Source organism: Lagenorhynchus albirostris, chromosome 8 (assembly GCF_949774975.1).
Source record: "Lagenorhynchus albirostris chromosome 8, mLagAlb1.1, whole genome shotgun sequence".
NCBI lineage: Eukaryota > Metazoa > Chordata > Mammalia > Artiodactyla > Delphinidae > Lagenorhynchus > Lagenorhynchus albirostris.
In genome coordinates, this window is record NC_083102.1 from 46,411,786 (window position 1) to 46,439,404 (window position 27,619).

Below are 27,619 nucleotides of genomic sequence, written 5' to 3' on the forward strand. Positions count from 1 at the left end.
ACCTCCTAAACTTCCCCTGCTTCACTGCCAGGGGTACCCCATCCCTATGCTCTCTTCTTTGGAGCTCTGGGAGAAGAAATCAAAGGGATCTGAGATGGAGGATGCAGAAGGTACCCTGGTGCCATGTGAACTGACCATAAATGTCGGGCAACCAAGTCAAGAACCTTAATGGCACCGAATGCTGTCTGATCATTTTCAAGTAGTATTTTAAACTCACTTCTCCATATGGTCAACTCTCCACGACTTTTAAAAAAACACTTTCCCCAGAGAAGCAGAGAACTATGATATTTGTAAACCGTTACTCCTTGGCTTCCTAAGGAACAGCTCTCAGTAGCTCTAAAAACCCATTTCCATTATGAGTAAAATCTGGTTCCAAAAGAGAGGACGCTAAGGATAAGTCATTTGGCACTCAAGAACGTGCAAGCCTACCTCTGTCAAATGCCATTTTGACATCTTCGATGTGTTCAGTAAACCCGGACACTCTATAAAGCCCTTCTGACTTTAATCCTGTTAAAAAAAGGGACAGACAGATTTTAAGTTTAGCTTCCTAAACCATCTAAAAGAGAATCTGATTTCCTGTCTACACTGCGTGCTATCAGGAAATGAGCAAATACAGTCAGTGCTCTTATGTATTACATACTGTCACGTCAGAACTTGAACTTGTCCATCTTGGTTTCTGTGCAAGTCTGTCTTCATTTGCTTGTGTGGCAGTGGAGACCTCAGCAATCTGGTATTCCTCCTGCCTGCCTTTGCGAAGTGAACCCATGGTCAAGATTCTCATCAACCGTGGTCTCCTGCTTCCTTTGTTCATCTGACAGCTGGATGTGATTTCGCTGCAGCAAACTATTTTCCTCGCAGCATCATCTCAATCCATATGCCATACTGCATGTAGCAGTGTACTAGGTACACAGTACAAGTATGCATGTGTGTGGTACATATTATCCTGATTTTACTGGAACTATCCAGATTTTATAGCCTTATATGTTTCATCATAAACATGACAATATGTTAAATGTTTAACTACACATGATTGATTTGATTGGTATACCTTCAAATAAATGATCATACAAACGGATGCAGGAAAATAAAATTCTATTGAATGATTCTGGAAACTTGATCACTGTATATTTAGTCTAAGAAAAAAGATGTGGGCTCTGCTCCTAGATCTCACTGATTTGTTAAGATATTTCCAAAGTATCTGAAGGGATAGAGGACAAGATTTCAGACCTTTTATGTCAAAAACTAGCTGCTATCAAACTATAGCTACAGCAATAATAAATAAGCAAATAAATACTCTGTCAAACTCCTGATAACTGACATGCATTTCTGTTTTTCACATGTACTATCTGCCATATGTAAGGGCTGACATCGGGTCTGCATCAGAGACAACAAATGCATGGCATAAATACTACCCCTCCTCTCTCCTGTGACCAGAGGAGACATTCTTAATTGACCTCAGCATTTTCTCCCACTGAGCCCCACTCAGTTTCAGAATCCGTCTCAGGACAGTTGTCTAGGATGCCACTACCGATCAACTGAATTGGCCCACAAGATGGGGCCCGGTGTCATCCTGTTCTAGTTGGTGGTGCATGTAAGCATGCTCCAGTCCAGTTGTAACCTGCACGGCAACAGAGGCAAGGACACAGTGGCACAGGGGGGTACAGTGCAGTGGACACTAACACTGCCTTTTGACAGAATAGGCCATGGGGAAGGTCTTACTGAGGAGCTATCTTTAAAGGACATCATGAAGGACAGGCTGGAGTTTGCCAGAGTTAGCAGAGGCTGCCAGCTCCCCGCCCCATACTAGTTCTCCACTTCCTCTGTTGTGATAAAACCCTTGGTTTTTAGAACAACATCCACCGCAGAGGCCATTAACTCCTGGCCAGTGTGGAGAGAGCAGAAGTGATGTGTATAGTGCCTGGGTCATGGACTTGAAGAGAAAGGGTATGCCCTCTTGCCGTTGGCTGGAATGCAGATGAGATGGTGATAACCATCTGGGACCATGCAGGTGAGGATAGCGCTCAAGGATGACACAGCAACAGCCTGCAGGGCCTGGGTGCCTGTTCCTGGGCAGCTGCTCCATGAGCCCTGGGCTGCTGCCAGAGAGAGAGATTTCTAGCTTTTTGAAGACACTATTATTTGGAGTCTCTGTGACAGCATTGAAAGCTATGGGTTAAGTACATTGGTTAGACACGCAGATTTGGAGGTGGAGTTAGGGGAGTTGGTCATTCCAAGAAAAAACCAAAAGAAATAACACAGTTGAGTCCTATTATGTTGGGCCCTGTACTAGGTCATTTATATGGATCAACTCATTTTAACCCTCATAACTACCTTAGGAGGTACAACTGATTCTGTTACTTTAAAGATGAGAAAACAGATATTCAAATGGAGTAAGTAACTTGCCCAAGGTCATATTATAGCTAATATGAGAAGGGGCTGGGAATCTAACTTCAAGTTCATGATCTTTTCACTCTGCCATATCATGCAGAAACAAGTGGTGGTAGAAGCATTTGGAGAACAATAAGAAGTTTGCTATGGGTGGAAGACAGGGTAAGATGTTGCCAGTGGTGGCAATGAAGCTGGGAATGGCAGCATCATGTGAATTTCTTCCAGCCCATCCTCTGGTTCTGCTCACATGCACAGGCCCCTATTGCCTGTAGCTCCAGTCCCTTTGCTGTGACTTCCGTATAAATTCCTCACTTGTGCTATTCTAGCTCTTGTACTAGACATGCTTAGTGCTGTGCTCCCCGTGGACACATTAGACACCAGATGTGGTAGTGACTTTGCCCAAATGATTAGTAGTCTCTGATGAGGATCCCTATGGGATGATCCCAGCTTCTTCAGAGAAGCACAGGTACTGATTGCAGGCTCTGGAGAGGCTGATGAGCTGAGCCTTTGGGGTCGCGGAGTCCTCTAAACAGCAGGACCCAGGGCTGCTCTTCCCAGCCACTCATCCAGAGTCAGGGCACCCCCCTCAACTCGTACTCAGCTCAGCCCCTGCATCAACAGCTTCACCAGGTTCCAAAGCTCGCATTCAGCTCTGACAGACACAGCAGTCAAAAGGCAGGAGGCATTTCTTACAATTTGAGATGAAATGAGCAAGTCTTAAGGGAACAGAATAGCTATTGTTTTCATCCTGTATGGAAGAGGGAATAATTTCCTATCTCTAAAAGCTTTGGGATAACAAGTTACAATATCCTCCTTTGCTTTGTTTTGGAAAGAATGGGATGGTTGGCGAATGCATAAATACCTGTAGAATATATTAAGCCAGTTTGGACACAATGATGGATACCAACTATAGCAGGGTAAATACATGGCTACAATGGTAAAAGCCTTTCCAATTACCCAAATTACATCCAACAATCCAGTTCTCCCTAACCAGACTCTATCCACCATATCACTGAGCATTTTGATACTGAAAAGTGGCCGAAACACAAATAAAGGAAAGATGACTCAAGCATAATATAAAGAATCTCTTCTTTGAAATGTTTCTATCTTCCTTGCCTTCTCAATTTTCAATGAATAGATCTTTTCAATTTTTTAACTCTCCTCTTTGAAATAAACAGAACCAATACTAGGAGTGAATTTCTATATGGTAGAAAATATATGTGTTGACCAAAAATTTCTTTACTTATTTAATAGAAGCACTTTCAAAGACTCGATTCAAACCTCACCTCTGCCATAAACCCTTTCTGAACTCTCCTCAGATAAGATTAAAATGTTTTCCTCTGTGACTCCGTGGTTTTTTTAAATAGTGTTTTGAATATATGTACTCACAGCATTTATTTATTTGCCCCCAACCCCTGATTCTGCATATTATGCTATGAATTTCCTGAAGGTGTGAACTGTGACTTTTATATCCCCAGTGTGTAGCACATGATAAATGCTTAGCAAGTGTGTGTTAAATGCGTACATGCATGATTTATGTATGACATAGAAATTGATGTCGTTGGTTGGATTTAGCATGTGTGCACGCGTGCACGCGTGCATGGGCCTGGGCAGACCACTTCCCCAAGATCAGTACTGGAGAGTCAATTTAACAATTATAAGAAAGTCTCCTTGACAACAGTAAAAATAAAATCACTATAATAAGCAGGTGTTTTTTTTCCAAACCTCTTGCTTCAATTTCCCGAATGCATATGTCTACCACCATGGGTCTCTGCATGTTGTGAGCCTTCACGAGTGTTGTCAGGTCACAACAGTACACCTTCTTGATCCTCTTGAGATCAGGTTGGCAGTCATTGGGAACATGCTTGGAACACTGTTTGTGTACGTTCAATCCACAGTCTGTAAATAAAGAAGCCACATTACGCTTGCCTGGCCCTTTTGTCAAAGCTCAACACAAATTATATGTTACCAAAAATAAAAATGAAAACACCCGGAGTTTGCTGTATCTCTCTGAAACATCCATCCCACTTAGAGGTGATGCTGTCCACAAGATGAGTATGAAATCTATCTTTACTCATGAAACTTATATAATTCCATTTTTCTCAGTAAGCCTTCTCTGTGGCTGGACCATAAGAATAGAACATCTCATGGAGATAGTTTTGGTCATTAGCCAGGTTGTTTGTATGTTTTTTTTCCCTTTTGGAACTGGAAACTTTGAGTCCATATGAGGGCTTTTGGGTTTGGATTCCCAGAGCAAATTGTGTCTCATAAAGGGCACCTAAGACTTTTGCGAGGTTGTTTCCCTTAAGTTCGTGACACTCCTTTTACGGAAGACATGATGACTGTCTCTGTAGGAATCTCTCATCTTTGGTCTGAGAGACCCATGACCATTGGCATCCTCTTTCGCATTCCTGGAGAGTTGCCCATACTTTCCACTCCTGTCCTCCTTGCTGGGCAGTTTCAGTAGGCCGTTCTCCTTTCTACTTGCCTTATTTTGACACCTGTTGAGTGGAAATACTGTCTAACTGGCCACCGGTGGGAGTACCCGAGAGTTTACAATTTAGAACAATGCCATGTAATGTGATGATAAGACTATTTATAAAGCTCATATCAAATCCAAAGCTGAAAAGGTGCTTTTAAGTTCAATGTGCCCATTAAAAGCCTTAATGGCAGTTGTTATCCACTGATGGAATCTCTCTAACAATAACAAGGCACAGTCTACGTTCTGGAAAATGCTGAAGATGTTCAAAGTTGATTTGGTATCTATTCAAAGTACCTTCTAATACTGAACGTTTTTATAGGTGTAAAGAATAATAATATCATTTTTATATTTTATATACATATTATACACACATGATAATGAATACTGTAATCAGTTGCTTTAAATAAAAGCACTTAACTACACCAAGGATTTGAGAGGATCTAAACTTTTGTAAAATCATCAGAAAACGATTTTTGTCATTACATGGTTTTCATGTCATGTTTACTGGCTGAGTTCTGTCTATCCCCCTCCAAAGACAAAACCAGTTCTAATTATCTTAGCTTTATCAACATGAGAAGTTCAGCAAAGCTCAAGTAAACCTCAATAACATTTGATAGATCTATTTAGTGAATACAGATGTTGGTGAACTGAACTAAATAGAATACGCTGGTTTTCTTGTTTGCATATAATAGCACCTACTCCTAGGGTTATCATGAGGATCAAATAAATTACTATATGTGAAGTCTGAAGTGTGGGAACACTACGTGAGCGTTAAATAGAAGAAACAGCACATACGGTGATAGAAAATATAAGGATACCTGCCCAGCTATGCTTAAGTTATTTCATTAGTCATTTTTACTCACTGAATTCTTACAAACAATTCTTAGAAAACAATTTTTTAGAAATGTGGTAAAATATACGTAAAATTCACCATTTTAGCCATTTTAAGTGTATAGTGTAGGGGCGTGAGGTACCTTCCCACTGTGTGCAGCCACCACCGCCCATCTCCAAAGCCTTTTGCATCTTTCAAAGCTGAAACTTTGTACCCATAAAACAGCAACTCCCTGGACCCTCTTCCCCTCGGCCCCCGGCAACCACATTCTGCCTCTGCGTCTATGAATGTGACTACTTTAGATGCCTCATAGAAGTGGAATCACACAGTGTTTGTCCTATTGTGACGGGCTTATTTCACTTAGCATAATGTCCTTAAGGTTCATTCATATTGTAGCCCATGACAGAATTTCCTGAAGAACATTCCATTTAAAGGCTGAATAATATTCCATTTTATGTATATACCACATTTTGTTTATCCATTCATCCACTGATGGATACTTGGGTTGTTTCTACCTTTTGGCTGTTGTGAACAATGTTGCTATCAACGTGGGTGTACAAAGGCTTGTTCCTTTCAGTTCTTTTGGGTATATACCCAGAAGTGGACTTGCTGGATTATAGGATAATTCTATTTTTAATTTCTTTATAAACTTCATTTTAAGGTCTGAAATGACAGTGTTTTTATGTAGAGTTAAATACTGATATGTCATTAAAATGAAGATGTTTTCTAACAAGTATAAAAATATTCAGTTTTTGCAAACGAATACAATTCTATATGCTATAAATAAAGTCTAGTTAATTTTAAAAATATTTAAATTATGTAAAATATGGAGAGTTGAGAGGTAATGATGGATATTCCAAACATTTAATGATCAGTTTTCAGTTCTCCTGCTGCTCAGAGGAAGTATGAGGTTAAACAGTGGCCATTGGAGAATAGTAACATAGCCTTAGAATTATGTTTTATTTAAAAAAAAAAACAAACACAGAAAAAAAACCCCCAAAAACCCAAACTCTCTTATCCCAGAGCAAGTTGCTGTTCACAGCTAATCTGAATCCCAGAGTTTTGTTCTCGTAACATTGACTTTGGACCAGTTTCCTGCTGAAATTGGATAATAGAAGCAATTAGGGATATTTTTGGTAGGTATAATCTGAACAGGTTGAACTAATGACCACTGAGTAATTCAGATATTCCACCACTTTTCTCAGTGGTTGGACTGTGAGATACTTTGTAACTTTTGTGGTAATCAGGGTATCTAGATCATTTCTGGAGAGTCTGCCTCCAAACCTACATTTACTGCTTGCCTCACGGATCTGGGATGGGGGCAGGCAGAGGAATTGACATACATGAGCACTCTTGGACCTGTCCAAGTATCACCATAGGTGATTGCTGTATCTATATAGTAGAAGCTGAAATAGCCCTTTCCAGGCAGAGAAAGGATTTAAGGTCCCATGATCCTGTGAACCAAAATGGGCAGTATGGGGAAATAGATCATCATTTTTAATTTTTATTTTTTAAATTTTTATGGAAGTATAGTTGATTTACAGTGTTGTGTTAGTTTCAGGTATACAGCAAAGTGATCAGTTATGTATCTATCTTTTTCATTCTTTTCCCATATAGGTTATTACAAAATATTGAGTTCTCTGTGCTATACAGTAGGTCCTTCTTGTTTATCTATTTTACATATAGTAGTGTGTATATGTTGCTCCCAAATTCCTAATTTATCTCCCCCGCCACCTTTCCCCTTTGGTAAACGTAAGTTTGTTTTCTGTGTCTGTGAGTCTGTTTCTTTTTGTAAATAAGTTCATTTGTAGGAAACAGATCATCTTAATGTAGTGTCATTAGCTTATTTTAAAAGCTTCATAAGAATTATTTTTTAAAATCATACCCTAGCAAGAAAGAAATCAGTCATGCTGTCAGTGGAAACCCAGTCAATGTATCACAGGAGGCTATCCTTGCTTCCGGCCGGAACTGTTCGCCAGAAAAAGCATGGCATGATGAAGTAGGAAGCCTGGTTACACATTAATTTGGCAATTCTTTGCTGTTTTGTTAGATGTATCTTAATAAGGTGTGCTGTGTGCTCTTAGCAATGGGTGTGTGTGTCTAGTTCTAGGTGGAAAAGCACCTAGGGTTTCAAAGTACTTTGAAAATATGTGATATCAAATCAAGGTGTGTATTTTCACTGCTAATCTGATGGCAGAAAAATACTGGGCATGATGGGCTCTGGAGCCAAATCAATGTTCCACCACCTACTATGTGGCCAGGGGAAATTAATGATTATCATTAAGGCTCAGTTTCTTCATCTATTTAATGGGGAGAATAACTGCATCTCCCCGAAGGTTCACTGGTGAGGCTAAATGGCATGATAAATAGAAGATGGGAAATCAGTGTAACTTTTCTATCTATGCAATTCCATTGGAATTGATTTCGTTTTTTCTCTTAAGGACAGCTACCTAGTTTGGATGGCAGGTAGGTGCCTAAGAAAATATACTCCCCTGGATTTTTTTCTTTTCTTGTATAAACAGAGATAATCCTTTTCATTCTAGCAAACACCTAGAGGAGTTTCTCCATTAAGCATAGAGATGCCTTGAATCTTCCAGAAAGCTAGACTTCTGAGCTAATCTGGGCCTATTTCCCCGCTCTGGAGAGATGCCCTCCAGCTCATCATTGCGGCGCTTGATGTAAATGGAAAAGGGGAAGGAAAGCTCCGTGCCTACCTGAGCATCGGACTCCTTGGGCGATAAGCCCCCACATGAAGTTGGCGCAGTATTCACACCAGTGCGGGCCTCGGAACGTGTGGACCTGTGAGCCAAGACGAAGAAAAGCGTTAGAGAAGTCAGTCACCTGGAGGCAGGTGGCCTTGGACATGAAACGAATCGACGCCAAGGAACAACGTCCTGAGTGGGAGTGAGCTCCCACTGGGCGTTGTCTTTCCAGTGGGGATGAGTTGCGAACAGACCTGGAAAAAACAGAGATGTGCTTTGATTTTTGAAAATCCTCCACTGAGCCTCCATGCCCCACACCAGAGCCAGAAAGGAATGTGGAGAAACAGTAGGAGGACAGGGCCATGCCATCAGCTAAGGAATGAGACTCTCCCTACCCCAAACAAGGCACTGTATGGAAAAACCCAAGAGAGCCTGAGCTGGTTGCTATAACCTGCATTTAGCTCAGCAAGTTCTGGAAGGCAGACCTCAGTTACAGTGGCCTTTTGACCAAAGCTGCCCTATCTATAGAATATCCAGGTAGGTATAAATAAGACATGACTATGGGAAAATTAGAAGGTTCCAAGGCTTTAAGCCACTTTCAGAAGAGGCATTTAAAAAGTGAGGGAGTTCAGGCTTCCCTGGTGGCGCAGTGGTTGAGAGTCCGCCTGCCGATGCAGGGGACAAGGGTTTGTGCCCCGGTCCGGGAAGATCCCACATGCCGCGGAGCGGCTTGGCCCGTGCGCCATGGCCGCTGAGCCTGCGCGTCCGAAGCCTGTGCTCCGCAACGGGAGAGACCACAACAGTGAGAGGCCCGCACACCGTAAAAAAAAAAAGTGAGGGAGTTGGCTGAAAATGAAGGCTACCAATAGGGTCTATAGAATTGCCTTCCCCAGAGAGGTGTCTGCATTCAGTAGGCCCCGGTGTGACCTCTGGGTGTGTGTAAGTTGAAAGTCCCTTCTGATTGGCCAAGGTGCCAGCCTCATTGGTTGGTGGCCAAGTCAGTTGTTAAGTATTTTGAACATCATGAAGTAAGGATGGTCTTATCTCTCATTATTCAGGTACAGGTCCACCTGTGACAGGACCTGATTTAAAACAAAAATGATTTAAAACAAAAATAAAACAAAACAAAAATACATGATTTAAAACAAAAATAAAACAAAACAAAAATACATGTTCCCGGGAACCAATGAGCTGCAAGAAGCAGAGCTAGGGGAATCCTTGAAAGCAAATGTGGTTGAAGTAAGCCAGAAACCATCACAGGCAGTCTATTTGGGGGCATATCAATCTATGTGAAGAGGTCTTGAATTTTTACAAAATTAAAATATTATGAGACTGTGTGGCTCCTATAAGGACCTTCAAAGTTTTAAACCTCCATTAACAAATAAAAGACATGCAGACAGTATTATTTTTTTTAAGAGACTGGGAGGCCTGTACAACCCTGTATAGTCAGGATGACAACTACGGTCACAATTGGGGAAGATGTTCATCAGAGCTCTACTTAAGAAAAAATGGCATCACTTTGAGATCTTTATTTATTTATATATACTAGTAATTGGGTATCCATAAAGTGACAAATGAAACAAGCTTGGTTCCCTCCTAATGGCACTCACAGATTTGTCAAGGCAGAGAAAGTAGTCAATCAACCCATCAAAAAGAGCAACTTTTGACCACGGTTTCTATGCAATAAAACTAAGTTATAATAGTCTTTTGGTATTTCAGTTTGTCACATGCAAACTGCCCCCCTTATACTATTTCTCCTTTGAAAAAATGATCGGGGGGGAGAAAAAAACCTCTCAGAATTATTTTTACTAAAATGGAGAATCGTGCTGCAAGGAAATGACACTAAGATATGACAAAGCACCCCTTGCTGGAATGCAGAGAATCCATCCGAGGGAGCATTTGAATTCTCCCAGAGCCAAAATGTCATGATTCATTGAAAGGCCCATTCACATTAAATGTGGTACTAAAAGAATTCCTCAGTAAAGTGTCCTACTGAAAGCTGAACATTTTACAAATTCAGCGATCAAAGGTTTCTTAATATTTTACTAGAAGTGTTCTAAAAGGACTACTGGTTAATCATGGCAACAAAGTTGATTGCTAATATACCGTTGAAACTGCAAGGTCGATAAAATAATATGTAAATAATAGATCTCAAAAAAAAAAAAGAGAAAAGGTACGGAAAGGGCTATAAAAGAATAAATGAGGGCTTCCCTGGTGGCGCAGTGGTTGAGAGTCCGCCTGCCGATGCAGGGGACGCGGGTTCGTGCCGCAGTCCGGGAAGATCCCACATGCTGCGGAGCGGCTGGGCCCGTGAGCCATGGCCGCTGAGCCTGCACGTCCGGAGCCTGCGCGTCCGGAGCCTGTGCTCCGCAACGGGAGAGGCCACAACAGTGAGAGGCCCGCGTACCGCAAAAAAAAAAAAAGAAAAAAAAGAAAAAAATGAGGCTGTTACTAGAGAGATTTAAGAAAGGCCCCTGTGTTATCCATGAGGGTCAAGAAGTCATCTTTTGAAAGGTGACCTCAAGCTGCTTGAAGGAAGAGAAGGAGCCAGTCTGGTGGGGGCATTGAGGCGTGCATTTCAGGCAGAAGGAATCTACGGAGGTCCTGCAGGAGCAAAAGAGCTTGGTGTGACTGAGGGACTAGAAGGCCAGGGTGGCCAGAACACCAGAGTGAGGGGGAGAGAAATTGGGGTGAGGTTGAAGGTAGGACAGGGCCTTGAAGGCTTTATTAGTGAGTGTGGATTTGGTTGTAATCTAGGTCCAGCAGGAAGTTCCTGAAGGACTTCAAGTAGGAAGATGATTTTTTAAAAAAGATGTTCTGACCGCTGTGTTGAAAATGGAAGCGAGAGTGTTAATAGCAGAAAAGATTCAGGAACTGGGTAGTGGTTTCTAGTTGGGAAATGATAGAGGCCATGACCAGGATGTTGGAGGAAGAGATAGAAAGTGAATGGATGAGTTCTCTTTTGAAGATTGAATTTAAAGGACCTGACAGTAGAATAAATGTGGGTATTTGAAGGAGAGAGGAATCAACAGTGACTCCTAGATTGTAGCTTTAGAAACCGGGTGGATAGTGACGCCACTTGCTGAGATATGGAAGACATTCTTTTGGGAGAAATTCAAGAATTCAGCTTTGAGCAGTTTAAGTTAAAATACTGCTGAGATTCCAAGTTTTATGGTCAAGCAGGAATTCACACACAATTCAATAACTCAGAGGAGGAGTGGAACTGGAGGTATACATTTGGCCATCTGTGACAAGTAAATGGTATTTAAAATCGTGTGAATGGAATTAAAAAACCTATTAGCAATAGAGAATAGAAAATGAGGAAAATAGAGCTCAATTCCAAGCCCATGGTGCTCCAACATTTGGAGAGAACCAAGAAAGTAAAGTGTTTCAGAAGTCAAGAGGTGAAGCGTGTTTTAGGGAAGGAGTGGCCAACCAGGTTGAATGCTGGAAAGAGGTCCAGTTAAATGAGGGTTGAACTGTGATTCAGACACATGGAAGTCACTGGCAACCTTGGCAAGAGCAGTCTCTGGATTGTTGAGGGCAGAAGTCATACTCGAGGGAACTGAAGGATAACTGGGAGGCACGGAAGTAGAGAAATGTGTAGGCAAATTCGTCAAAAAGTTTGGTGGTGATGTCCAGCAGAGCAACAAAGATAGCTCCAGGGAAATAAGGGGTGGGCCCTGGGAGGATTTTTTTTTTTTTTTAAATAAAAGATGGGAGACATTAGGGCATGTTGACTTGTCAATGAGATTGATACAATAGGTAGAAGAGACTGGAGATGCAGAAGAGAGAGAAGCAAAGGAGTGATGATCCTGAAAAGCTGAGAGATGATGGGGTTAAGGGCATATATGGAAGCGATATTCAAAAAGAGAAACAGTTGAGATCTTTCCAGAATTGCTAAAAGACACAAAACCCTCAGATTAAGAAAAGCTAAATGAGCCTCAAACCTGATGAATAAAAAATAATTTAGACCTATACAGATTAGAGTGAAAGTGCAGAATACCAAAGAGACAAGCAAAATCCTGAAGAAACAGGTTACCTGCGAAAGGACAGCAATTAGGATGAAAACAGACTTCTCCTCAGCAAAAAAGAGACAAGTAGATTACAGATTTCATCCAAGTGCTCAGAGAAAATTACTGCCAACCTAACTTCTATACACAGCTAATTACCATTCAAAAGCAAGGGTGAAATAAGATATTTTCAGACAAATGCCAAGAGTTTCCACTCACAGGTCCTCACTCAAAGATACACTTAGGGATAATATAGTTCTGTAAGAAGCACATTGAACCTAGTGGAAAAGGACAGGATTCAAGAAGCCAGGGTGAGCAAGAAAACTGGGAAACACAGGCCAATCTAATCAAGCCTGTTTATGAAACAATAACAAGATGACTGATTTCAGAGGACTGAAAAACAGGATGAAAAAAAGGATATGGAAGATTCAAACAGTAAAACAAAGAAACAAAAAAGATTATTGTAGAATATAATGAAATAGAAAAATAAAAGAAAAAGGATTAAAAAAACTAACAGGTGATTTTTAAAAAGATTTATAAGATAGGCAAACCTTGAGCAATTGATCAAGAAAAAAGGCACAAACAATAAAAGAGAGGACATGAATGCAGATGCAGTAATGATATAAAACAAAAACCTCGAGAATGCTAACTTTCTACCCACAAAATTAAAAGTTATATGAAATGGATGATTTTCTTAAAGAATATAAATTATCAGAATGACTCAAAATAATATAGAAAACCTAAATTCAATTATACCCATTAAATAATTAAATCTGCAGTAAAACATCTACCCTCAAATAGTCATTGATCCCAAATGATCTTATTAGGTTTAATCGAATTTTTAAAGAACAATCTCTAGCCAATACAGACTACTGCAGAGCAGAGAGGAAAAAAAAGAAAAGCTCCACAATTCACTTAATGAAGGTAATGTAATCTTGATTCAAAAACCATACAAGAATGGTACATAAAAGTAAAATTATACCTCAATTTCAATTATGAACATAAATATAAAAATCCTACTGAGTGTAGCATTATATTTAAATGTCATGACCGAGGAGGGTTTATTTCCGGGATTTAAGGTAGTTGACATATTACTAGAATTCATAACAATAATAAAACAAGAGAGAGAAACCACATAATCATTAAAAAAAATTAGAATACCAACAGTTAATAAAATTCAACACCTGTTCATAGTAATAGCTATTAGCATACTAGAAATAGAGGGAACTCTCCTAAAAATGGTTGATTAAAGATATCTATGATACACATATAATAAACATCACATTTAAAGATAAAATATTAGAATAATTTCCTTTAGAGTCAGCAGAAAGAAAAGGCTGCCTGCTATAAGTGCTTCTCTTGGGCATTATCCTTCAGAGTTTTAGCCAGCATAATAAAACAAGACAAAGAAATACATCATATATGGTTGGAAGAAAGAACAAGCCCATCAAGTTTACTTAATATAAGAGCAGTAAGAAGAAATCAGTAGCATCGTTATACATCAGCAATAACTCATTTTGTTAAATCATAAAAATTAAAGACTTCATTCATAGCATCAGCAATAATCTAATTATAAAATAATTAAATTAAGTAAGTAAGGAGATATTCCATATTCATAAGTAAGGAGATATTCTATATTCATGTATGGCAACGTTCGATACTGTAAATATATCAATTATCCTCCAAATGAACCTTTAAATTCAATGCAATTTCAAGCAAAGTCTCCATGGTGCTTTTCACAAAACTTGACAAGATGGCCCTACAATCTATATGGAAGAATAGAGCAGAAAGAAATAGCGACAATAATTTTAAGTAAGTAGAAGAACATAAGAAAACACATCCGACTATATATCAAGACTTATATAGTTTAAAAAAAAAAGTAAAACACCATGCAGGATGGACAAACAGACCAGGGGTACACAGTGGAAAGATCAGAAACCAAATCACACATATATGGATACTTGGTATATCTCAGAAATGGCATTACAAATTGGTGCGGGAAGGATGTCAGAGAGGGGAACTATTTCCTAGTTCATCCACCCATTCACCCACTCATTATTCACTCATTTAGTCAATACTTACATGCTGATTGCCTACTTTTAACCTGGCACTATACTAGTCCTTGGATAACAAAGTCAAAATAGATCAGGGGAGTAAAACCTTCCTGCACTCAAGGATCTCATCTACAAGAATAAACAGGCAACATAAATAATTATCCTATGGTAGGATACTGGAGAGAATAATCAATTCTTCCTGAGAAGGCTGGGGAAAGAGGTATTTGAACTGGGTTTTTGAAGGATGGATAGGAGTTCACTAGACTGGGAAAGATTAGGCTGATGGGGAGCTGATGATGTTGACCTGGAGAGGCAGATACTCGGGGAGAACATTCCAAGAAGAGGAAACAGCACAACCAAAGGCCAGTGAAGGTGGGTTTGGCTTTTTAAAGGCATTCTTTTCGTGTAGGTCATGCAAAAAAAAAAAAAAAAAAAAAAAAGGAGTGGCAAAATTCTTATCTGGAACATCTCCAATGGATGAAGAAATCACATGGGAAATAACATGCCTTGGGGTAAAAATAAAACTGCAATATTTAGGAATTAGGAGAGTAGCTACAGTGTTTACCATACATTGACAAAATGGAAACTGGTCTACCGGATGCTTCAGGAAATACAGGATACGCTAATCACAGATTTTCTAAAATTTCACTTCTTGCCATATTTTAAAAAATAATTAAGCATATCAAGATTGCATTTAATGCTTATTAGCCCTGCTCATATTTACCAACAACCTTTCCCATCAGTGTTTCCCCACTGCCTTCCATCTCATTTCTTCAGCCAAACAAATGCAGGCAGACATTTCTGAATAGCAAATAGCTCCACTTATTGTCCCCACAAATACACATTCCCCAGAAATATAGCAAAATGGGGACACAAGGGAATGTAAAGTTAGTTAAACATTATTTTAGGTCCACTGCCTAATTTCCGCTTTGTGATGCGACGTTTATTTTCACGGCTGATACATCGTTCAATTTTCTTTTGGGTTCACAAGGACAATCTCTAGACAGGAGGCTATATGTAAATGCTGAGGGTACACTCTCTGGATCCATTTTATTTCGGATTGAGTTATTATGTTTACTCTCCCAATGAAATGCCCCATATCTTGAAAAGTCACTGATCAGTTTTTTCCATTCTCTGAAGTTTATTGATTTTCAAGAGTATCTTTTCAGAAAAAAGAACATTTTGCAAACTTTAGGGCAGTAACTAAAATACCCCAGACAGGAAGAAAATACCCCAGACAGGAAGAATGTCTGTCCAAGACTATTATACTGGGCCTGGTCTGCCTGGAATTCAAAAACCACACCAAACAGAAAAAGATGATATTACAGGAGATAAAGTCTGTTTGACAAATAGCCCAGGAATAGCCACTTAGGAAAAACAAGAGCAAGAAGAGTTGTCAAGAAAAATCTCAGGCGTTTAGCAAGTATCCCCCAACTTGACTTTCTCAGTGAGCAGGATGTTATTTGTCTCACATCTGCTGAATCTGGAACGCAGTATTCTCTGGTGGTTTCATAACAAATATGTTTTGATGGGTCAGTGTAGACACCGCCCAAGTGTATAATCAGCTCAGCCCAGGTTCTAGACCATAAGAAACAGAAAGTGCTATTTACGATGTGCTACAGTTGAGAAATTTTGCTTTTCCTTATCAGTGTACATCAGCGTTTCTCAACCTTGGCACTATTGACATTTTGGGCTGGATAAGTCCTTGCGCATTGCAGGACAGTTAGCATTATCCCTGGCCTTTACCCACTAGATGCCAGTAGCAACCCCTCAACTGGAACAACCACAAATGTCTCCAGATATTGCCCAATATGCTCTTGGGGACAAAGTAACCTTGATAGAGAGTCACGGGTATAGACTAAAACCACATCACCTCAGTTTGTCATTTTTATTACTCCTAATAAAATGAGAACTTTATTCTTTTACTTTGATATGAAAAGGACTCTGGATCAAAGGCAATTTTTTCTTAGCTGCTTTCTATGCAGAGAAGAAGGGACTGGAGATGGCTAAAGTCATTTTCAGCTACAAGTCTCTGGGTTTGGGGCTCATCTAGTCTAGCTTTTGCCCAGTTACCTGGGCGGCTGGAGGACAGGTGGCTTGTCCACGGTCACCCAGATGGTCAGCAGCACTTGGCCTCCTGATCTCAGCCAAGGGTTTTTCCTATAATCGACTGCATTTCCCATCATCATGTGACATTGAACTTGTGTGAGAAATTAGGTTAAACTTTGGGCTTTTCCCTCTTGCAAGATCAGATGAAATACTGGCCTTGAAGTGAACCTTTTCAGATGTAGGGAAATAGCCAAGGGGAATCACTGGGCCTGTGACTGAAGACTCTGGGTTTTCCTGTGAGGGCTGCTGAGCAGACGCCGTGGGACAGCCGGGTTTCTCCACCGTGGCACCACTGACCCCTCCCTCACCCCTCCACCAGATGCGTCTATTCAGCAGCTGTTCTAGTACATTTAAAACAGGATTTCATTTCTAAAACACTGACTGCCACAAAGCGTTTTGGGATTCTCCCCATTGCATATGATGAGATATCCTTATGCTGGCTGACTTCCTCTCAGGTTGATGAGGGCATCAGCACCAACATCCTTTGACACTTCCCCGCTCAAAGACCGCCAGGGCCCCCACTGTCAACTGCAAGTTTTCTCAACCTTGGTACTATTGACATTGGGGCCGATAACTCTTTGTGGTGGGGACTGTCCTGGGCCTTGTAGGATGTTTCGCTGCATCCCTGGCCTCTGCTAGATGCCAGTCATGAGAATGAGAAACGTCTCCATTGCCAAATGTCCCCTGGGGAGCAAAACTGCTCTGGTTGAGAACCACCTAGCAGGGGAAGAGCTCACATTCTGTTTTTTTTGTTTTTTGTTTTTTTTTTGCGATACGTGGGCCTCTCACCACCGCGGCCCCTCCCGTTGCGGAGCACAGGCTCCGGACGCGCAGGCTCAGCAGCCATGGCTCACGGGCCCAGCTGCTCCGCGGCATGTGGGATCTTCCCGGACCGGGGCACGAACCCGCGTCCCCTGCATCGGCAGGCGGACTCTCAACAACTGCGCCACCAGGGAAGCCCAAGAGCTCACATTCTTACGTCACCACCATCTTTCTTGTACCTGGCAGTGCCTGGCACATAATTGGCCCTCAGTCTGTATTTGCTGAATAAAAAAAAAGAATGTCTAAATAGTTAGCTCTTCTTAGAACTTATACCCAACTAATACGTACAGTGATCACTGGTGTTTTTTTTTCTCTCCACAAAACACAAAAGGAGTATTTCTCTAGACTTAAAAAGCCAGAATCAGCCATTTAGTCATTTAGAATAGTCCCTTGGAATGAAATGTTCTCTGGCATAAAAAAAAACTCAACATAAAATTAGTAACAACTGACCATTTTATATGGGCCAGACTTGTTAGTAAATGATTTACATTTGCGGAACACCTTGGCCAAGCCACTTGCCTGGTGTGTGGCCTAAGCAAGGAGTCTCTGTTGGGTTAGCTGTCAAAGCCTATTTTCTTTCTACCAGGCTCTGCTGGTTTGTAAAGGATTTACAATGACAGTGTCCCAGTATTTACATAAAAACATGCCAAGGAGGTATAAGATAAGCTTTAGGTCAGACCCTGGCAGGCAGAGAAGGTAGTCACCTATGTGAGAGCCTCGTCCAAAACTTGTTTCCTCACTTGGCCAAAATCCCTGCCATGAATGAAATTCCATTGCAGGAAGGCATTGTGCCGCTTGTCTCAAGAGGACTCATTTAAAACACGACTACTAGATTAATTTAGCTGTCATTTTCATGAACAAGCCCTTTTTAAAATGAGCACGTACTATCTGGGGAGTAATAGTAAATCTTGGTGAATCAAAGAAGAAAGGGTTTTCGTGCAACCTACCAGGTTGCTTTGTCAGGAAACAGGTGATAGTTCAAATTAACCCTCATGTGTAGCCAATTTGTAGAATGCAAAGCCTCCAGATGACATGGAGAAGGAGAAGCTAAGATCTAGAAACTAGGGCTGGCAGGTCTCAGCAGGGAGGTTCCATGGAGTAACTCGGCAGATAGGAGCAATGGAAGGGGGGCAGGAGAACCAATCCAGGGGAAGAGGGTGGAGAGTTTGCCAGACACAAACCTCATTTACTTCCCAGGTTTGCTGAGGGCTAGTCCTAGCTCCAAAATGGCACAACAGCAATGGGTACACTTTGTAAAAGATGGAACTAAAAGAATAGAGACTCTTCCTTATACCCAAACAGATGACAAGACTAACTTGTGCTGCAGAATGCCCAGGCTCTCAGATACTGATATTAATAATAACATCGAGGCTCAGAGTAGCTTCGTGACCTCCTTCAAGCAGAACCCAGTGGAAAGATTTGGACTTTGATGTGAAACTTTAAGTGGAATTCTTCAAAACAAGGAGGAAAGGATTACAGCCGACATCTCCAGGCTATCTAGCTGGGAGTTACAATTCACACATAACCTGGGAACCATCCATCCTCCAGACATCCTATAGCCCCATCCGTGTATTTACGGGGAGGGGGTGACCTCCATGGCCAGACTTATCTGAGCATAGTAGACACCTGGTCTGAGTCAGGCTATTCCGATTCTCTCTCTGGAAATTTAGAATTGGGATTTTGTGGCTGGTCTTCGTAATATGTAAACCAGGGAGTTACCATCCGCCATATCCTGCAGACCACATGGACTAAGATATTTTTGTGCAGGGAGAGAACAATGAGAGTAGAAAGCAATGAAATGATGGGAAGGGAGGGAGAGAATGGAAGAGAGGGAGGGAGGGAGGGAGTAGAGAAGGAGACAGTGGGTCCAGGTGTACCCCCAGCTCCTGCTTCCTCCCTGCCTGAGTCCTGAGCAGTCCCTTGGGGGCTCTATGAGGCCTGCCTATTATTTCACTTAAGATGGTTTCCAAGGGTTCTATTATTTGAAAATAAGGGGTTTCTAATAACTATAACGGGGAGCCAAGCTACAGTAGATAAAAATGACTCATCTTCATAGCACTTGGAGAGCAGAAGCCTTATTTTCTTCATAAAGCCCAGTATTTCCAAGCCCATTTATTCCAGTCTCACTCTGAGTCCCTCATTTTATATTCAAGGTGATGAAGTTAGCCTTTCCCTGAATTGTTCCTTCCGGACTTGCTTCTGCCAAAACAGCCTCTTCTGATTATTAAACAAAAGAAACAAAAACTCACAACCACTTCTGAAGTGATTTCTGCCTGTGCCAAAATGCAGGTGCGAAATCCAACCACCCTTTCCCCAGGCACACGGAAGCGGGACCAGGACAGGCAGGGACCCCTGCATGCCCGTGAGAATGCAGGGCGGGCAAGATATCGGGGGTGAAGCCTGGCACAGTTTATGAGGCCAGCAAAGATGAGGAAAAGCAAGGGGTTTGCACGTGGGAAGCAAACATGGCTTGCTGCAAAGCAAATGACCACCAGATTGATAAGAATGCAGAAGCTGATGATAGGCATAGAAACCATCAAGGAGCCACAAAACCCAAACTGGGAGGTCGTGGTGCTGCCACACCCTGCCACACAGCCTCAGCCTCCTGGACTTCTTGTCCTGGCCCCCAGAATCTTAGGGGTGGGAGGTGCTGCACGAGCACACACGTACACACAGTGTACCGCAGGAAAAGGATTCTGCTGGTGCAGCCTCGTCTATGGGGGGGGGGGACGTAAAAGGGCAAGTTGGCAACCGTTTAACTTAAGTCCAGTCAAGGCCACTTTTGAGAGTCACCACACAGGAAGCTGGGACAATAGGAGTAAACTGGGCACGTGTCTCCCCCGCTTGCCTGCATATAAGATACCGGGTAGCACTGTTGGTGACCCTGGCAAGGACCGCTACCCACCACCTGGAAGGACTGGAGCACAATAAGCCCCGAATGAGGGCAAACTGTGGGACGGGGAGTGAGGAGGGAAAGTGCAAGCTTAGGTAGGCAGGGTCAGGAGATACCTACTACACATCCTGTCAACATATTCACTGACAGTCGGCTCTGGGCCAGGCCCTGATTGAGACACTGGGATTTCTGCAGGAAGTACAACAGACAAAAGTCTCTATCTCCACCCCTTTTCCCCCACCCAGCAGGGTCTTTCTTTCTGATAAGGGGAAGGCAAACACATAAATACATGTGTACAATGTCAGCTGGTGATCAATGCTATGGATGAAAGTAAAGCTGGCAGAGGGTTGGGAAAGGGATGGATGGGGATAGAAGAGGATTGAAGGGAAGATGGACAGGGGAGGCCTGGGGGAGGGCTGGGGGAGGGATTGGTGGGATGGGTGAGGTGAGGTCGGGATCGGGTGGTCTGCTCTTTAACGTTTAGAACTTTCTGGACCTTTGCTCTCCGTGCATATTGCATATAGGGAGAGAAGAGCGCCCCTGAAGTACCTGGGTGGAGGGAGAGAATTCAGGAAAAGGAGTGAGTGATGTACACACACATGCAGATTGGGAAGGCTGAGAGCGTGAGTGGGCTAAGCACACAGAGTGCCAATGGGTCAGCAGGCTGTGGCCACCCGCCCCGCCCCAGCTGACTCTCCAGATGTGCAGTGAGCAACTCTCTCTCCTGGATGGTATCTTCCCTGTACCCTGTTCACCCTTGGCTCATTTCTAATTCCAAGTTCTGACTCATGTCCTTTGCACTGCCTGGAATGTTCTTTCATTTTTTAATTACATCGTGCTGAGAAGAAGAAAGAGATGATAGAAAAAAAGGACAGGAAGAAGTGAAAGTAGAAAATAAGAAATACAGAGACAGAGAAAGCTAAACATCAAAACTCAAGAAAAATGAGAAACACGAAAAGATGAACAATAAAGTAATAATAGTAGCCAACCTTACTGGGTGCCAGTGACCTTGAGTGATTTACATGTATTCTTTAAACCTTACAGCACTCCCATTTTACAGATGAGGAAACTGATGCTCAGAGAATTAAGGTCCTTGCCAAAGAGCACTTTGTGGCCAGGAGTACCAAGCTGGCCACAGCTACCTCATCACTGTGCTAAGTGGGGAAGGAAGGACAGTTATCCAGACTGATGGGGCTGCAGAGTTCTCGAGGGTTTCAGAGCTCAGCCACAAGGTGTTCTTAGGGCAGATCCTCTAAAAAGAGAGCTAGTCTACCTACGGGAGAGTGCCTCTTTCAGTCCCATGGATAAACAGAGATGCGGACATAAAACACGTTCAATAACAAAATGGCTTTTCTATATATCAAACAGTTTTCATTCTAGAGAGGAGTCTGCTAATGTCATCATTCCTTCAACAACTACTCTTAGTTCCTAGTATGTACAAGTAATCCTGAGAATTTAGGATTTAAATCAGCAACAATCGCATTTGTATACAGTGTTGAAAAGTATATAATTACTGCATGAAATGAGGCGCAACTTTAATTTGCTTCCGAAACCTTTTGTTTCCAGAGCTGAATTTCAGCTTTTCCTAGACACGCTTTGTTTGGAAAGCAAGGGCAGTAGATATGCCCTCAGGAGCAGTGACAGGAAGCCTTCTCAAAGAGCACAGCGGGAGGGGTTCCAACCTGTACTGTGTCAGGAGTTTCCATTCATTGCTCTTTTTTAAAATTGTAAGTATTGGATTTTTTTTTTTAATTTGAAGTATAGTTGATTCACAAAGATGTGTTAGTTTCAGGTGTACAGCAAAGTGATTCGGTTATATTTTATATATATATGTGTGTACATATATATGTATGTATTCTTTTTCAGATCCTTTTCATTATAGGTTATCTATTCATTGCTTGTGATGAAGCTCCTGGGGAGAGTGAGGAGAGGGCTTTTTACCCGGGGAATAGTCCTGACTGGGGCGGAAAATCCTGTTCTGAAGTGAGGCATCAAGATCTGCTGGCAGATTGACTCTGGTAGGAGGCCTCTAGGCGAGAGTGCAGACAGAGCCTTGCAAGGCTCATCTGTTGATAAGCATGAAAATGTGATTATTTGTTCTTTTTAAACACTTTCTCTATGCCAGACACATAATACCCTCCAATAATAACCCAAATTACAAATCAAGAAAGTTTCAGAACAAAGCCTACTAGAAGTTAATATAAATAAAAACTTACTGCAAATTTAAGATATAAAACAGATTCCAAGCAGATGTCAGGGGCCTTTGATAAGACCTTTCTTTCTTCTGTTAGGTCAGTGGCATGTTACTAAAACCCCACTGCTCTACTTATAGCAGGGACCTGCTTTTAGAATGTTCTTCTACAGACCATGCAGAGTTCCCACTTAAAGTTGGTTGGGGGGTGAGGAGAGGGCTGAATGAGGCAGGGATGGGGAAAGGAGTGACAGAAAGAGCCATCCCTCCTCCTGCCTCAGCCACTCATTCTTAAGGACAGTGGCACGAGCAGTACCATTGAAAGCCACAGTCAACTGACACAGCGACTCAAGGGTCTGTTATGTCTCAAAGATGTCTATTTAAAACACGGAAGAGAAACGCTCCTGTCTGGCTTGTCTATTCCCCTCTAACGACCTGTCTGTTCTCTGCCTTTTCTTCTTTTAATAGCAGTAAGTTAGAAGAGATATTGTTAATAGATATAGTTAATAGATACTGACTTTTAAAGCAAACATTTAAAAAGCTGTTGGTGTTTTTTAGTGATAAATAATTAATATAGTTCATGTTAGCAACAGAACTATTTAAGAAAATAAGATTCAACTAACGTTTTGTTTTAAATGTGTTTATGTCCCATGCAGAGATCTAAGATTTAAAAGGACTGAAATTAGTTTTGAAACTATCAGTCAACTAAATACACTTGGGTATTTTTCACACCAACTCAGACAGAGTATCTACAGAGAGAAGCTAGCCCGTGTAAACACATAACTGCGTAGGGCACAATTCCAGTTGTACCTCAAAGCCAAAAGAATCAGAATTTTCAAGAGGAAGGAAAAAAAATTTGCAAGGCCAAGATCCCTCCTACCATTCATGGTAGCGCATCTATAGGACGCAAAAAGTCAGGGATTTCTGCCAGAAGTCAGAACAATACAAAAAAAAAAAAAAAATTAGGGTAAAGAGAGGAAAGAGAAAAAAACATAAATTAGACCCGTCTCTACTCAGTGATGCCCCAAATTAGACCTGTCACTATTCAGTGATGAGAGACATAGCGAAAGCCTTGGCATGGATGAAGACCTATCTAATGCAATTCTTCACCCTCATGCTAAATATGGAGAGCTGAATAAATTCCACGCCTCAGGTCAATTATAGCATGCAAATGCCTGAGCTGCTTGCTTTCTAAAAACAGAAGCAGGGCAAACAGACCAAACTAACACAAATGTATATTTAATAGACACACATCTGTCTGTAGGAAGGATAGGAAAGCAACAGAAAAAACTAGGTCTCCCCGGTCACTTCTGACAAAGGGTTATCTAGTTCCAGTTGTTACTCGGGCTACCGGCCCTAAGGGAAACGAGTTTTTAAAAGAGAATACAGTTTACATTTAGCTGCCCCTGTCTCTTCTTTTCTTCCTGGATCCCTCATCTCCGCTCTCTCCAACTTCCACAGTCAGCCCATTTGCTGGGGTAAAACCTCTAGCGCTGTCCTGTCTCTCCTGCGCTCAATGGCATCTCAAGCCAGGCAATTTCGCATCAGAATCTCCTTCCCAGAGCTTCTCGGAAAACACATCAGGGCAAAGGAAAGAGGCGTAATTTTCTGACGGCAGGCCGTTTCTACAACTGCTAGTCTGAAATGAAGATAGCAGTATTTCCAGTTTATAAATTCACATGGGAAAATCCACTTAAACCGCCACCAGCTCTCCGTATCTTTTTGTTTGGGCTGGTGAGCAGGACCAAGGCTGTGACCAGAAGGAGATTGGTAAGGCTGCCAGGGTGCCCCCTGCACCCAGAGCACAGACAAAAGCTACTGGATGGTATCTCCTGTCGTCATTTGCTTTCACAGCTGTCTACACATAAACCAAAAGAGTTAGCATCCCCGAAAACAAAAGACAAAACACACAATGTGAAACGGGCAACTGTTTTCGCTTGCTCAGAGATAACAATATTCTTTACTGCTACTCCCAGCGGAAAAGTACTGCTTGATATTCACCAGATGAGCTCTAAATGCCAAAGACTGGGCATGCTCTGTTTTTCTTTCATTGGACGTGGGAATGTGAGGAGGAAATGGGCCCAGTCCTCCGGAGCTAAGTTAACATACATATAGGTGTTTCTAAGCATCAGCATTGAGCAAAACTGCTTTCTGAAATCTCCCGTTTGATTTGATTCAAAGCAAGTAACTAAATGTGGAAAGCAGAGGAGTTTGCTGTCTCGTTACTTTACCGTCAAAGACCAGGTGGAAAGCATAAACTGGAGCTCTCTACCTGCCCTTTTATAACAGAAGAAAGAAAGCAGAGGCTCCCTTACCTTAAAGTTGTGTGTCTTCTCATAGTTGAAGTGGTTGTCGTTGTGTGAGAGGGCGGCCCTTCGGACCAGGGAGGAGATCTGTGGACAGGCAAAGAGTTTGAGAGGGGGCCAAAGAAAGCTGCCTTTGACTCCCACCTTCACCCCCAAGGCCACGGCCAGAAGCTCCTGGCGTTTCCTGCCTTGCTTAGGCTTGCGAACCACAGCACACTTTTTCTCATTTTCCAGCCACAGTTCCTCGGAGAACATAGTGCCCGGACCCCAGATCTTTCTAGCTTCCTCTGCGGAATCTCGGGAAGCTCAGAGCTGTCAGGTTTTTTGAACCGCGGCTAATGTTAGGCAGCAGATTAGAGGCAGCTGTGTCCTGTCTGCAGAGGCCTCGGGCATGTGACCTGGAAGGGCCGCTTTGAGTGATGGAGGGGGCTCTGCATCTGAATAAGGACGGGCCTGTTTTGTTTTGTGCTATTTCTTAAGGCCGACGTGTGCCTGGAACAATAGCACACATTCATGAGTGTGGCACCCCCCAGAAGCTGTATCCAGTTAGCCACAGAGGAACCAATGCAGGAGGCAGGGGCAGGCAGCTTTATTCCTCCTGCCACAGCTCATTGCCAAGGAGAGACCTCAAACACTCCTTAGCATATTTCACACACACACACACACACACACACACACACACACACACACACACACACACACACACACACACACACACACACACACACACACACACACACACACACACACACACACACACACACACACAACCAGCTCTGCTCTGATGTTCAAAGCCTGAGGCTGTATCCAATTATTCTGGGGCTCTGAACCCCATCCTGGGCTGAATTCCAGCAGATTAAACCTTTAAACCCTAATGTTTAATCTTATAGGGGATAAAGCCTGCGTCTCTTTTTTTTAAAAAAAAATCTGCCCCAGCACTGGAAAGCTTAATTTTTATTCTTATGCACGCATTAAATTAGAACAGTCTGACCACTGAATGAGGCATAAGAGAATGGTATAGCATTTCAGCTCTGGTTTCTGCAGTCAGAGTTTCAAAATAAGAGGCAGGATGTCTTGCTCCCATCCTGCCTCTTATTTTGGATACCCCCATCTTCCCCCGACCCAACCACAAACAGCTCCCTCCATACAAAGACAAGATTCCTTAACTAAAACCAAAACATCATAGTTTTTTTCTTTAAAAATTTTTTTTCCGTGTTAATTCTGTTAGTATCCAAGCTAATGCTCTCCTTGCTCTTAAAAGCATCTGTTTGATGGTCTCCCTTGGGACCCTGGTTTTCTGGTCCCAGGTCTCTGCATTAATAGAAGTGAGGAAATCATTATGTCTTAGGAGTACTCCTAATCTGTTGGCAAAGTTTAATGCAGCTAGTGCCAGACAGTAAGATCAATGCTTTTGGAACTAGAAAACAAGGACATAGATGGTTGGACCATGATGTAGATGGGACTGTCCATGAATCTCACCCCATCCTCTGTGTGGCCCCATGTTCCAGTGCCTCCAAGCAGCCTTGGGGAGAGTAATAAAAGATCAATCTTTTCCTTGTGTAATTCTTTATTCCTGGCAATTACTGTCATTCCAACTTGGTTCAGAAGTCCATCCTCTCATTTCATCCTCTTTTTACTTTCAATAATAATAACAGCCAAGGGCTTCCCTGGTGGTGCAGTGGTTGAGAGTCCGCCTGCCGATGCAGGGGACACGGGTTCGTGCCCCGGTCGGGGAAGATCCCACATGCCGCGGAGCGGCTGGGCCCGTGAGCCATGGCCGCTGAGCCTGCGCGTCCAGAGCCCGTGCTCCGCAACGGGAGAGGCCACAACAGTGAGAGGCCCGCGTACCGCCAAAAAAAAAATAAATAAAAATAACAGCCAACTTTTACATTGGACTTTTGAGCCCATTAACTTATGTTATGCCAGACGAGATTCAGAATGTGTTAAGTGCACTTACTCATTTACTCTTCTTATGAGTACGTAAAACAAGACTTTTATTTCCATTTTGTGGATGAAGAGATGATGACATCAAGAGGTATCTCAGGCACATGCAGTGGGTTTAAGCAGCAGAGCCAGGACTAGAGCCCAAAACATCTGCATCCAGCACCCGTGCTTCTGAACCCCATGTCCAAGCGCCTAGGTAAGCCGTGCAGGGCTGCCTCCTTCACTTTGTCTTGCCAAATGCTTTATCTGAAATATTGGCCAAGTCTGGCCTCTCCTTCCTATTCTTGCCTCACAATAACTCAGACCCTTGATATCTCCCCAGTCCACCTTATACACAGCTGCACAACAGCTGCCTTAGTCCAGTCACCACTCCACCTCTGCTCAGAAAATGTCAGTGATTCCCCGTGGCTTGACTCATCCTAGCATTGTGGGTTTTTCATGAGCTCATCTCAATCTATCCATCTTATTTATTTCCCTATACTCCCTGACACAAATGCTACAAATCTTCTTCTCCGACATAGTCAACTTCCCACCTTGGTAGTTTGCTCTGTCCTTTAGCATTTTCCAGCATCATTTCCACATCTACATATCCACCAATGTTCACATTTGAACTCAGATGCCACCCTCTCCAAAAAGACTTCTCCAGACTCCCCACTGTAGGCAAACACTTTCCTCTGGAATCCCATAGTGTTTTCCCCACATTTTTCTTATTGCACTTATCACTTTACTAGAGTGATTTATAACAGGTCTTATGGTCTGCCGTATTGAGAACTCTGTGTGACATGTTCTATGTCTGGTTCACCTTTGTTTCCTCCTCCAAGAGGGTCTAGTAAGATTCCCTGCCATAGTAGCACTAAATAAGCTGTCGAAAGCACTTATACAT

At 42.3% G+C, this 27,619-nt stretch overlaps 1 protein-coding gene across 2 annotated transcripts in view; it reads right to left on the reverse strand.

Moving 5' to 3' along the window:
* Positions 1-27,619, reverse strand: part of CHN2 (chimerin 2) — a 335,759-nt gene that overhangs the window by 15,864 nt on the left and 292,276 nt on the right. The window contains exons 7-10 of one of the 2 annotated variants that reach the window (XM_060156929.1): positions 24,802-24,879; positions 8,417-8,501; positions 4,114-4,287; positions 430-507 (exon numbers count right to left, since the gene is read on the reverse strand). In XM_060156929.1, the coding sequence (XP_060012912.1) occupies positions 430-507; positions 4,114-4,287; positions 8,417-8,501; positions 24,802-24,879 (415 nt within the window). The remainder of the gene's footprint in view (positions 1-429; positions 508-4,113; positions 4,288-8,416; positions 8,502-24,801; positions 24,880-27,619) is intronic. The other variant, XM_060156930.1, reaches the window with a different exon arrangement.